Source organism: Hylobates moloch, unplaced genomic scaffold (assembly GCF_009828535.3).
Source record: "Hylobates moloch isolate HMO894 unplaced genomic scaffold, HMol_V3 SCAFFOLD_6, whole genome shotgun sequence".
NCBI classification, from domain to species: domain Eukaryota; kingdom Metazoa; phylum Chordata; class Mammalia; order Primates; family Hylobatidae; genus Hylobates; species Hylobates moloch.
Window position 1 is genome coordinate 85,262,302 of NW_026652281.1, and position 12,975 is coordinate 85,275,276.

At 42.9% G+C, this 12,975-nt stretch overlaps 1 protein-coding gene and 1 pseudogene across 1 annotated transcript in view; one reads left to right on the top strand and one right to left on the bottom strand.

The window, feature by feature from the left end:
• LOC116471233 (lon protease homolog 2, peroxisomal) overlaps positions 1–12,975 on the top strand; it is a 38,172-nt gene that overhangs the window by 15,107 nt on the left and 10,090 nt on the right. The window contains exon 4 of the mRNA XM_032157290.2: positions 5,236–5,378. Within this exon, the coding sequence (XP_032013181.1) occupies positions 5,236–5,378 (143 nt within the window). The remainder of the gene's footprint in view (positions 1–5,235; positions 5,379–12,975) is intronic.
• Positions 5,491–6,025, bottom strand: LOC116471235 (ubiquitin-like; annotated as a pseudogene).

The window sequence follows — 12,975 nt, forward strand, 5'->3', positions numbered from 1 at the left end:
TGGGAATTCTGAGTCAGGACTGGAGACAATGATTTATTTTTAATATCTCCTGTAATGTTAATCTCATAACTCAGGGCATAACTCTTTTACCATTTTGGACTATATCATTTCATTCATATGATAAAGACACTCACTGTAGCTTCCCCCTCACCTGCAGCTTCACTTTCTGCAGTTTTAGTTACCTGTGGTCAACCATCGTCCAAAAATATTAACTGGAAAATTCTAGAAATAATCCACTCGTAAGTTTTAAATTGTGCACTATTCTGGGCAGTGTGATGAAATGTCAAGCCGTCCTGCTCTGTGTGACCCTGGACAGGAAGCCTCCCTTTGTCCAGCATATCCACGCTGTATGACTTCCGCCCCTTTAGCCACTCAGCAGCCATCTCACTTACTAGATCAACTGTCTTGGTATCAGGGTGTTTGTGTTCAAGTAACCCTTCCTTTACTTAATAATGGACCCAAAGCCAAGAGCAGTGATGCTGGCATTCTGGGTTTATTTTATTAGTACTGTTGTAAATCTCTTACTTTGCTTAATTTATAAATTAAACATGAACATAAGTACATATCTGTAGGGAAAAAATGGTATATATAGGGTTCTGAACTATCCTGCGTTTCAGGTATCCACTAGGGGTCTGGAAATGTATCCCCTGTGGAGAAGGGGTTACTATTGTGTATGTCAAAATCACCCTGTGTGAAATGTTATATCCTCCCCTTTCCTCAGTTTAATGTTGTTTTGAAAGAATTTTCTCACATTACTTGAAAACGCTTAGGAAACCATTTTTAGTGACTGTAGTATTTTACCAGTTAGATATGCCATGGTTTACTTAACCATGTTCCTAATTGTTGGGTGCTTATATTGGATCTAAGTTTTGCTGTTATTTGTAGTGCTGCGATGGGTGACTGTGCACAAACCCTTGCCTGTACTTTTGTGTATTTCCCTAAGGATAGATTGCTGCAAAAAAGAACCACTGAGTGTGAGACTGTAAATATTTGGAAGGCTTTCAGTCTATTTCCATATTGCTTTCCTGAAAGATTGAACCAGTTTATACTTCTGTAAGCAAGTGTTTGAGAAGATCTCTTCACTTTTTTTAACATTGACCTTTGTCATTTCTTAAACTTTACTAGTTATTTTGGTAACCAGCTTGTTTTTATAATTTGAATTTCTTTGCTTCTCAGTGAAATAATAGTTTCTTTTATAGGAGTATTAACCATTTGTTAAGAACCACTATTTTAGTCCAAAAGAAAGGTATATAAGAAGAAAACTGTACAATTCCAGTGGGAAGGACTTGGGGTCAGGGTCCCTGATATGTTAGAAGGTTGAACTTTTTGTTGTTGGTTTTTCCCCTTCTTAAAAAGTCCACATTGCTTGAATGTTGCAATCTTGGTCAAGGCCAGCAATTAATCCTAGGGATGATGGCACTGTCTTCTCCTGGTGCTGGTCCTTTCTGACAAGAGAGAACATGGTACTAGGGCTGAGTGCTTGAATGCTTGCACATAGGACCCAGAAGGTGCACATATAACCGGGGGTTCATTCCTTGAGTGATATCTTTGTGAGATGACATTTTGCTTGTTGTTTGTTTGTTTTATAATGAGGAATCAAAGTGGGTATTCTAGGAAGATCCAGTGTTTCCCTACTTTCACTTTGCATTACACACAATCCAGGGAGTGACTCAGAATCCAGTGCTGTCCTGCCTCTCCCACTTGGCTGACACCATTTTCTTGACTGGAGCCTTAGTTTTCTAGGCATATATTCTAATGATGGAACATTTTGAAATGCAGATTATTTTTGAGTTTACTGAATTTTTTAATAACACAGCTGCTGTCCCTAAATTGCCATCTTTTATATTATAAGGTTTAGTTGCATTAGAAATAGCTCTCCCAACCCCACTCCCCCAGTGCTCAGAACGCTGAACCCCGTACTACACTTGGAAAAAGATTGGATGTCCTAAAACATTGGTTGTGTAATTGTGGGTTGGCTTTCACTCACTGAGCTTTACTTCCTCCTGTGATAGTGAAATACAAGCTGGCAACAGTAATTAGATCTCAGAAAAGCTTGTCACAAAGCACCACAGACTAGAGAAACTTGTAAGCTCTTTTTGCACTGGCTGAAGTTGTTGAGTACCACTACCTTCCATCTGTAGAGTGTAGTAACCTTAGACAGGTAGTGCTTTTCTTCTGTGCATTAATTTTAATTAAGCAATGACACCTACTTTCTTTCCCACTCAGATCTGCAGGTAGCTAAACTTATCAGGTGAGTGCTTTCCCACCTTTGATCATTGATACTACTTGGAATATACTGGAAAAAGAGCAGCAAGCAGAAAACCTCCCATTTCCACAAGCTGCTGACTAACCCAGAATTGCTAGATTTTGTGAAGCAAATGAATGCTATAAAGGAAGTCAGAAAGATCAGGGAAGATGTCCCTAGGACATGGTCAGGCCAAACCTTGAAAGATCAAGTGATGTTACAGAGGTATAATTATGAGAATATATGTAACTCAAGACTTACATATGTGATAAGTAGTGCATTGCTCTTTGCCATCTACAAAGGATTTTCTTTTTTTTTTTTTTTTTTAAATGGAGTCTCGCTCTGTCGCCCAGGCTGGAGTGCAGTGGCGCGATCTCCGCTCACTGCAAGCTCTGCCTCCTGGGTTCACGCCATTCTCCTGCCTCAGCCTCCCGAGTAGCTAGGACTACAGGCGCCCACCACCATGCCCAGCTAATTTTTTGTATTTTTAGTAGAGACGGGGGTTTCACTGTGTTAGCCAGGATGGTGTCGATCTCCTGACCTCATGATCCGCCCTCCTCGGCCTCCCAAAGTGCTGGGATTACAGGCATGAGCCACTGTGCCTTGCCAGGATTTTGTTTTTAATTCTCACAGCAATTCTGCAGAGAGAGATAGTGAGAGGTTTAATGCTTTGTTCAACATAATTTACTGTTAAATAGCCATCCATTGGCAGAAAATCTGAACTGTTGTGTTTTCCTTCTTGTGTCATTCATGATTTCAGTCCTGAAGAGGAGCCCACTAGAGCCCAGCAGGAGAGGAGAGTGGGAGAATCCCTCACCCAGAAGTTCACAGTGGTATCATTTAGTGACACTCAGGATGTCTCCAGTTACTGTTAGAATTTAAAGTTAGGTTCATCCCTGTGAGGTCCAAGAAAATACAAAAATAAAATAAGGGTCTACCAGTATTAAACATACTCAGTAATTACTTTTGAAAGGAAAGGAGTTAGTGGAAAAAATGGAAGAACCATAGCAAAACTAAAATAAATATATGTAGATATATTGCCGGACGTGGTGGCTCACACCTGTAATCCCAACACTATGGGAAGCCGAGGCAGCCAGATCACTTGAGGTCAGGAGTTCAAGACCAGCCTGGCCAACATGGTGAAACCCCGTCTCTACTAAAAATACAAACATTAGGCCGGGCACAGTGGCTCACACCTGTAATCCCAGCAGTTTGGGAGGCTGAGGTGGGCGGATCACCTGAGGTCAGGAGTTCAAGACCAGCCTGGCCAACATGGTGAAACCCTATCTCTACTAAAAATGCAAAATTTAGCCAGGCATGGTGGCACATGCCTGTAGTCCCAACTACAGGGAGGTTGAGCCAGGAGAATCACTTGAACTCAGGAGGCAGAGGTTGCAGTGAGCCATGATTGTGGCACTACACGCCCGCCTGGGTGACACAGCGAGACTCCGTCTCAAAAAAAAAAAAAAAAAATTATATACACACACACACACACACACACACACACACACACACACACACACACACACACAAAACATTAGCCGGGCATGGTGTTGTGCGCCAGTAATCCCAGCTACTTGGGAGGTTGAGGCAGGAGAATTGCTTGAACCCAGGAGGCGGAGGTTGCAGTGAGCCGAGACTGCACCACTGCACTGCAGCCTGGGTGACAGAGCGAGACTCCGTCTCAAAAAATATAGATAGATAGACAGATAATGTTAGATAACTGCATAATTATTATATGTGTGTATTACTATATAAAGCAATCACTTTCAGAAGGAATAGTGTGTTAAAAAAGGTAATGAAAGATTTTAAAACAAAACACTTCATGAGACAAGAAGTTAGAACTATTATGGCAAACTAAAAGAAAAAGCTAGGAATGGGATCGAATACAGCCAAGTATTTCCTGCAGTTTTAAAACCTCTACTCCCCATTTTGGGTTTCTGGCCACAGATTATGTAATATTTTTCATTACTTGAACTGGAATTACAAAGATGGATACAGAAGGTGGTCTGATAAGTCGATTGGGTCCTGCTCCTTGTATGTCTAGGTCCAAACCAAAATGAGTCAATATTTGGACAAGATATCAGCCATCCAGAGCTTATAGGCAGGTAAAGGAGATGGCCCATTATTACAGGGATTTCAAACCAGGCTTTGTATTCTCTTACCCTGGCACTGCCAATTATATTTATTTATTGGAAAATGATAACCTTAGAGTTAAGCTATATGCTTATAAAAGAGGCACTGCTTATATGGGTTCTATCATGTCCAGGTTTACATTGTCCATTAGAAAACAGGACACCTGTCTGGGTGCAGCAACTCATGCCTGTAATCCCAGCACTTTGGGAGGCCAAGCGGGGGAGGATCGCTTGAGCCCAGGAGGTCAAGGCAGCAGTGAGCTATGTTCATACCACTGCACTAGACACCGTCTCAAAAAAAAAAAAAAAAAAAAGTGGGGGGGGGAGAGAGAGAGAGAAGAGGAGGGGAGGGGAGGGGAGGGGATACCTGATCAGACTCCTCTGAAGAGGGAATTGAAAAGTTTGTCACAAGCCCTGAGTTATGCTGATCTAACAGAGAATTGTTAGATCAGAGAATGCAAAGTAACCTACTGCACTTAGCCCTTCAGTCTTTGTCCTAGCTATAGGCCATTAAGTTGAATAGTGCCGAGAATTGTTCTTGACTTAAGAATATAATGGTCAAAAAGGACAGGCAAAGTTGTTTCCCTTCTGGAACTTACACTTTAATGGGGGAGATAGACAATAAGCAAGTAAAAGTAATTGAACAAGGCAATTGCAAATACCACCCTCGGTGAGCTCTTGAAACACAAATTATTTCACCTGCATTCCACAGATAGGTGAATGTTTGCCTTGATAAATGCATAAAAGTGACTGAACTTTTGAGGTCCACTGGGCTTTTGTTTGATATTTACTGCTAGTGAATTTTCCAGCCTGCAAATCTCTTAGAACTTCTAAATACATTTTTTTTTCTTTTAGGTTGCAGAGAACACATCTTAGAAGATGAAAAACCTGAATCTATCAGTGACACTACTGACTTGGCTCTACCACCTGAAATGCCGATTTTGATTGATTTCCATGCTCTGAAAGACATCCTTGGACCCCCGATGTATGAAATGGAGGTGATTCATTCTTTTTTTTTCTTTTTCCTCCAGTCAATGAAAGGAACACTTTATTGAGACCCCAGGGCCGTAGGGCCTGGGCAGGAGGCTGCCCTTTGGGGAAGGAAGAGCCTTATTCGACCTTCTTTTTGGGACGCAGGTTGGTGATGTGGCCGCACTTCTTGCAGCAGTTGACAGCATGGGGGCGCAGGCGAGCACAGCTCTTGTGGCAGATCATCTTGTTGCAGTTGTATTTCTGGGCAAGGCGGCAGAGGGAAGGCTCCGTAATGCCACCTCACAGGCGCAGCATCAGGCGCAGGGTGGACTCTTTCTGGGTGTTGTAGTCTAAGAGTGTGTGGCCATCCTTCAGCTGTTTGCCCTCAAATATCAGACACTGCTGGTCAGGTAGGGTGCCCTACTTGTCTTGAATTTTGGCTTTGACATTCTCAGTGGCATCACTGGGCTCGACCTCAAGGGTGATGGTCTTGCCTGTGAGGGTCTTCACAAAGATCCACATCTCAGCGTCTGCAGCTTGGCCAGTCTCGCTCCATTCTCATTTTTTTGTTGGTACTCACTGGTTTACTCAGGTGGTTGCTTAACAGAGAAGTAAAATTGGGTGTTTCCAGAGGCTGAATTTTGCCTTAAGATGGAAACTTTATTTCTATATGGTATTGTGTTTTAGTGCTTATTGTGATAATATGACTTGCCAGGAGCCAGAAATCCCAGCCATATCCTCTTTTAGAACCCCAGTCTCATTTTATTCTCTACCATTCAGTTCCATTTTAAGAACAATGCCTCTGACTCTTCTTCTTAGAAAAGTTACATATTCTTATGTGTACTTTAAGGAGGGATTTCTTTGTGCTATCAAGGGCTTGGGGGAAGAGGCGGGGAATCAACCTGATACAGGTCTGAAAACAAGAGCATAGCTTAGCTTCAGACTGTGCTAGTGCCACCCAGATGACGTCTTTCAGGAACCTATTGTTCCATTGTTAATAGTTCCTTTAGGGTTAAACCCACAAACCCACATGCAGGTCTAGCCCTATTTTCATCTTTCATAACTATACCTCACAACAGAAGGCCTGGGTGTCAAGACTGAGTTGAAGCAGCTGATGGAAATAGATGTTAGACTATAACTGCTAAGGGCATTGTGAAATAATTTATAGGTGCTTAGAGGAGCTTTCATAGGTTGGTTACTATAAACATGTATTATACTACTGAATTTAGCTTTATCATCACCTCCTTATCAGTTTAAGGAAAAAATATTTTCAGAAAATAAATCTGATAAACTGTGTAAAAGATAATCTCTCCATCTAACATTTGAAATCATTCCCAGTAGATATGGTTTTCCTCAAGTTCTTACAACTGAGCGGATGAGAAATAGCCCCCAAGCCTGTCTTGTTTATCCATTTAAACTCTAAACTGGTCATTAAAGCTAATGAGCCTCTCTACAGAGCTCTCAGTTACAAGAATAGAACTTGTTTACTCTTGACAGTAAATCTGGACTTGAACAATAGAATCAGAAGCATTGTATTGATTATTTGAATTCTTAAGATATCATGGATTTGAATTTTGAAGTGTTGAAAGAACTTGAGCAAAACATTGTTGATTGAGAAAGTGAACAAAACCTGCTTTCTCCTTCTGGGAGGATCCAGTGACTTTGTGAGTAAAGACGCAAACAGGTTTCGACTCCTGCATGGCCGATGGCCTTTTTCTCTAGGCTTTCCAGAAAAGTACATTCCAACAGTTCTTTGAGGATTTAAACTAGAGCAGCAAATAAAGACAAAAGATTAATGCATGTCTCTGTTGCATATACCCCTCTCTCCCAGCCATTCCTGCTGATGTTAAGTTTGGAAGCATTGCTGACATTCCTGGAGCATTAGCAAAGAAAGAGCCAAGGGAACAGAAATGAGAAATTTTATAAACACTGCTTACCAGTTATCGTTGTTAGCATCGGAGAACCTTATCTTCGTTGTAGCATGTGAGCTTTACATAGTAACACTTTTACCAACATGAGTCTGCAGAAAGACTCCAGTAGCTATTTTGTCTTTTATAGATAGCATCTTAGAATGGAAGATGTGTGTCACGTGCGTCCGTGTGAAGAGACCACCAAACAGGCTTTGTGTGAGCAACAAGGCTGTTTATTTCACCTGGGTGCAGGTGGGCTGAGTCCGAAAAGAGTCAGTGAAGGAAGATAGGGGTGGGGCCATTTCATAGGATTTGGGTGAGTAGTGGAAAATTACAGTCAAAGGGGGTTGTTCTCTTGCTGGCAGGGGCGGGGGTCACAAGGTGCTCAGTTGGGGAGCTTCTGAGCCAGGAGAAGGAATTTCACTAGGTTAATCGCTCAGTTAAGGTGGGACAGAAACAAATCACAATGGTGGAATGTCATCAGTTAAGGCAGGAACCAACCATTTTCACTTCTTTTGTGATTCTTCACTTGCTTCAGGCCATCTGGATGTATACATGCAGGTCACAGGGGCTTAGCTTGGGCTCAGAGGCCTGACATGGTGTTTGAGTGTTGGGAACATTGTGTTCATTTTTTTCATACTTGAAAGTGAGAACTCACCCTGTAGCTGGGGGTCTGTCTCTACCTCTAGTGGTCTGATGACCACCAGCCCCAAATTACTTAACCACACAGTCTACCTCTGCTTTTGCATCTATAAAATTAAGATTTATGGAACATTTCTTTCTTGTCCATGAGGGCTGTCACTGTGCTAGGAGTGTAATTCCATTTTACATACAAGGGAAAAAGTTTAACGAGATTAAATGAATTGTACAAATTCACATAAGTGGCAGTTGGTAGAGTTAGGATTCAGACTCAGATCAGCTTATTCCAAGTCCATTATTCTTTCTACCCTTCTACAGTACCCTGTCAGGCCAAGATAATTCCTGCCCTTGGCTGCTAGAAGAGAGTGGCAGTGATGTATTAGAGTTTTTTAAAAAGGCATCTGCTCTACATCAGATTCTCATTCATATTCTTACCAACTCTAGTGCTCTGTTTTGGAATGGGAGAGGCTGGGCTCAACTTGTTGACCACTCCCATTTTTGTATCTCTTGGCTATCAGGCACTGTGTAAGGCCCTCCACAAGTGATCATTTAATCCTCAGTCATGGTTGTCTTTCCAGTAACAGTTGAGGAAACAGGCTTAGAGTATTTAAATAACGTGAGAGAAGACACAACTTATGCCAGAAATGAGATTTGGTTCTAGACCTGACCAACTCCAGACCTAGTGCTCTGTTTATTACTCTAGAAAAACATCACAGGCAACCTGAGCAGGGCCTCTGTTCGTTGCAGAGAGCTCACAGGTGGACCTGAGCAGGGCCTGTGTTTGTTGCACTTTGCAAGTGGCCAGTCTTATTTCTCTACTTCTTTGTGCTTTCCTAGGCAAAGAATCTGAAGAGAGAGGTTATACTAGGAATATTGGAATACATGTTGAGGTGTTCCCAAGATGTTATAAGATACCTTTCGTTTGTTTGTTTTTACTTTTTGAGGTGAGGTCTCACTCTGTCACCTAGGCTGGAGTGCAGTGGCATGATCATAGCTCACTGCAACCTCCACCTCCTGGGCTCAAGCTATTCTCCCACTTCAGCCTCCTGAGTAGCTGGGACCACAGGCGTGTGCTACCATACCCAGCTAATTTTTTCCGTATTTTTTTGTAGAGATGGGGTTTCACAGGGTTGTCCCAGACTGGTCTCAAACTCCTGAGCTCAAGCCATCCACCTGCCTCAGCCTCCCAAAGTGCTGGAATTACAGGCATGAGCCACCAAATCCAGCCGATACCTTTTTTTTGTCTAAATGACTGTATTCTCCCTTAGGGTAAATTACAGTCTAGGGTCTGTGGTTTCTTCTAGAAAGAGTTTGATTCATTTAATAAATACCTATTAAGGACCTAACATGTGCTTCTGGCAACACAGTTGTAAACAAGCAAGGCATGATGTCTGCCTTCATGGATCCCACTTTAATGCAGGAAAAAAATAGACAAGTAAACAAATAATCACAAATTGAAGTTGATGCTATAGAGAAAACAAACAGGGTGATACTGAGGTAGACAGTAACTACTCTAGCTATCTCTGAGGTCTGTTTTAGAGGTAGAAGTAGACATGCTGATGGGAAACATTTGCGGAATGAAGGAAACAGTTATCAAAAGGTTTCTGGCCAGAGTGACAGGGCATGTGTGTAGTGGTGCCATTTACTGAGATGGGGAAGACTGGGGGGAGGGAGATGGGGAAAGAGTGTTGCAAAGAAAACGGAGAGCTCTTCTGAACACATTACAGTTGAAATATCCAGGCTGGGCGCGGTGTCTCATGCCTGTAATCCCAGCACTTTGGGAGGCTGAGGCAGGTGGATTGCTTGAGTCTAGGAGTTCAAGACCAGCCTGGGCGACACGGCAAAATCCCTTCTCTACAAAAAATACAAAAATTAGCTGGGTGTGGTGGCTCATGCCTGTAGTCACAACTACTTGGGAGGCTGAGGTGGGAGGATCACTTGAGCCTGGGAGACGGAGGTTGCAATGAGCTGAGATCACGCCACTGCACTCCAGCCTGGGTGACAGAACAAGACCCTGTCTCAAAAAAATAAAAGTTAGAAATATCTGCGAGGCATAGAAGTAGAGACATTTGGACATTCAGATCTATTGCTTAGAGGAAATACCCAAGATGGAGATTTTAGAGTTGTTAGAAAATAGAGGCTATTTAGAGCTCCAGATATTGAGGCTTTCACATCACCTAAGAAAAAAGGATACATTTTTAAAAAGCAGGTAGTCTAGAAGCAAGCCCTGAAGAACAGCATCATTTAGGGATCATATAGAGAGAAGAGGAGCCAACAAAGAAGTCAGAAAAAACAGAAAGGGACTGGGAAGGAACAAGCCTTCAGGGAAGAGGAAAACCAGGATGTTGTGCTGCCATAGAGACAGAAGAGGAGAGTATTTCAAGAAAGAGGGGACATCAAAATGTGTTTACTGTTTGAGAGATCAAAGAAGATCAAGGTCAGAACAAATGTGTATTGGACTTGATGGCATGAAGGTTGTTGGTGACCTTGAAAGAGATTTTACAAGGAAGTAGTGGTGGGGATGGTAGAAATTGGCGTATGTTGAAGAGAGAATGGGAGGCGAGCAAGTAGAATTAGTGTGTAGGCAGCTCTTTAGAAGTTTGGCTGTAAACAATTGCAGAGAAATGAGGCAGCTAGAAGAGAATATGGATGTCAAAGGGAGAACGTTTTCAAAATAGTAGCTGCTGCTAAGAGTAATCCAGTAGAGAGCACAGGACTGAAATTGCAGGACAGAGCAGTGGTACGATAGAAACAAAGTCTCCAAGAAAGTGAGAGGGGGTGGGACCCAAAGCACCAGTGAGGAAATGGCTTTTGATGGGAGAAGGGATACCTTTTGCAGGGTATTATGTAGAAAGGGACAAGAATATTGAGTTATTTATAAGGAAAAGATTATAATGATGGGGCTAACGTGTGTGAGCTGCACAACAGAGAAGTGAAGCTAGGGCAGAGCTGCTGTATGATGGGAACGTGCTGGAGTTCATGGCTTGAGTACAGGCGAGCTAGAAGGATAAGAAACGATGGTCAGGGGTTTCAGAGGTAGTATGGTTTCTGTTGGTGATAAGTACCTGGAAGAGGGTGGCTGAGTTCAGGAGGCATTTAAAGAACTGAGAAGCCAGGTTCTGGGTGAGCATCATGCGTTCACTGAAGGCACCCAGGGTGATAGGGGCTGGGGCAGAAAGGAAGGAGCAGAGTTTAGAATCTTCCTGAATGTCAGAGACAGTGAAGAGAGAGTCAGGATGGTAAAGCCAGCTGCCATTAGCAGGGGCTCAGAAGGGTAGAAGAATAAGGCCTGAAAGTTGCAAGGCGGCCTCTTACTGACTAAATTATAAACTCAGTCTCCATGAGCTTGATGTCTTCCTCTGATAAATGGTGATAAGCATGTGCACGTTATCACAGAGTTCGAATTTGGTGAGTCAGTGTACCCACTGCATTGCCCAGTAATACTAAAAAAGAATAAACAAATACTGATTTCCGCAACTACCATACTCCCTAAAAACAGAGACCTATCCCCAATCACCAAAAAATCCCCATTGTTTTTCTAATCCAAATTTTGTACATATTTAATAACCTTATACCACCACTTACTATTTTTTTTACTTTCATTGAAGATGAATCTACAAAAATATATTAACGTCAAAAAATGTTACTGACCTAGCAAACTGGCAGTTGGGAAGTAAGGTAAGAAGGCACACTTATTAATTAATAATATCTCTTTAGTATTCCCTAAACAGATTGAAAAATGGTGGATTAGTTCATTCTTGCGTTCCTATAAAGAAATACCTGAAACAAGGCACAGTGGCTCACGCCTGTAAATCCCAGCACTTTGGGAGGCCAAGGTGGGCGGATCGCTTAAGTTCGAGACCACCCTGGGCAGCAAAGTGAGACCTGGTCTCTACAAAAAATACAAAATATTCCCCGGGAGGCTGAGGAGGGATCCACCTGAGCCCAGAAGGTTGAGGCTGCAGTGAGCTGTGATCACACCATTACACTCTAGCCCAGGCGACAGAGTGAAAACTCTGTCTCAAAAAAAAAAAAAAAAAAGAACTACCTGAGATTGGGTAATTTATAAAGAAAAGTAGCTCACGGTTCTGAAGGTTCTACAGGAAGCATAGCTCCAGCATTAGGCCAGGTGCATTGGCTCACACCTGTAATCCCAGCATTTTGGGAGACCAAGGGCAGGCGGATCATGAGGTCAGGATTTCGAGACCAGCCTGGCCAATTATGGTGAAACCCCGTCTCTACTAAAAATACAAAATTAGCCTGGCGTGGTGGCGCACACCTGTAGTCTCAGCTACTCGGGAGGCCGGGGCAGAAGAATCGCTTGAACCCAGGAGGCGGAGGTTGCAATGAGCTGAGATCGTGCCACTGCACTCCAGCTTGGGACACAGAGCAAGACTCCATCTCAAAAATAAATAAATAAATAGCTCCAGCATCAGCTTCTGGGGAGGACTCAGGAAACTTAGTCTTGGCAGAAAGTGAAGGGGGAGCAGGCATATCATGTGGCCAGAGCAGGAGCAAGAGTGCAGGAGGGGAGGTGGCCACACACTTTTAAACAACCACCTCCCACAAGAACTCACTCACTATTGCAAGGACAGTACCAAGGGGATGGGGCTAAACCATTCATGAGAAATTTGCCTCCATGATCCAGTCACCTCCCACCAGGCCCCACCTCCAACACTGAGGATTATAGTTCAACAAGAGATTTGGTGGAGACACAGATCCAAACCATATCAAATGGGTTCTAGGAACTTAGCCTAGATTTCAAATTTAGGAACAGTATCATAGGTCACCTTTTCAAAATACATAAAGTTTCCTACAGAAACAAGATCAATTAAGTGTATGTTTTAAAAATAAAATAAAAATAAAGGTTACTACAAAAAAAGTAGGGAGGAGCAGGAGTGGGTGCAGGTGTCCCCAGGAAGCCTAGGCATAGCTCACACTGCAGGTGCTATCACGGCGAGACTCAGAACTGCCCCGAATCCGAGGAGGGGCCATGCGAGTAGGTGGGCCTGGGCACTTCCTGAGTCCCTGGCTGTGCCCTTTCACTCTGTCACTGGGAGACAGAATCCTGAGT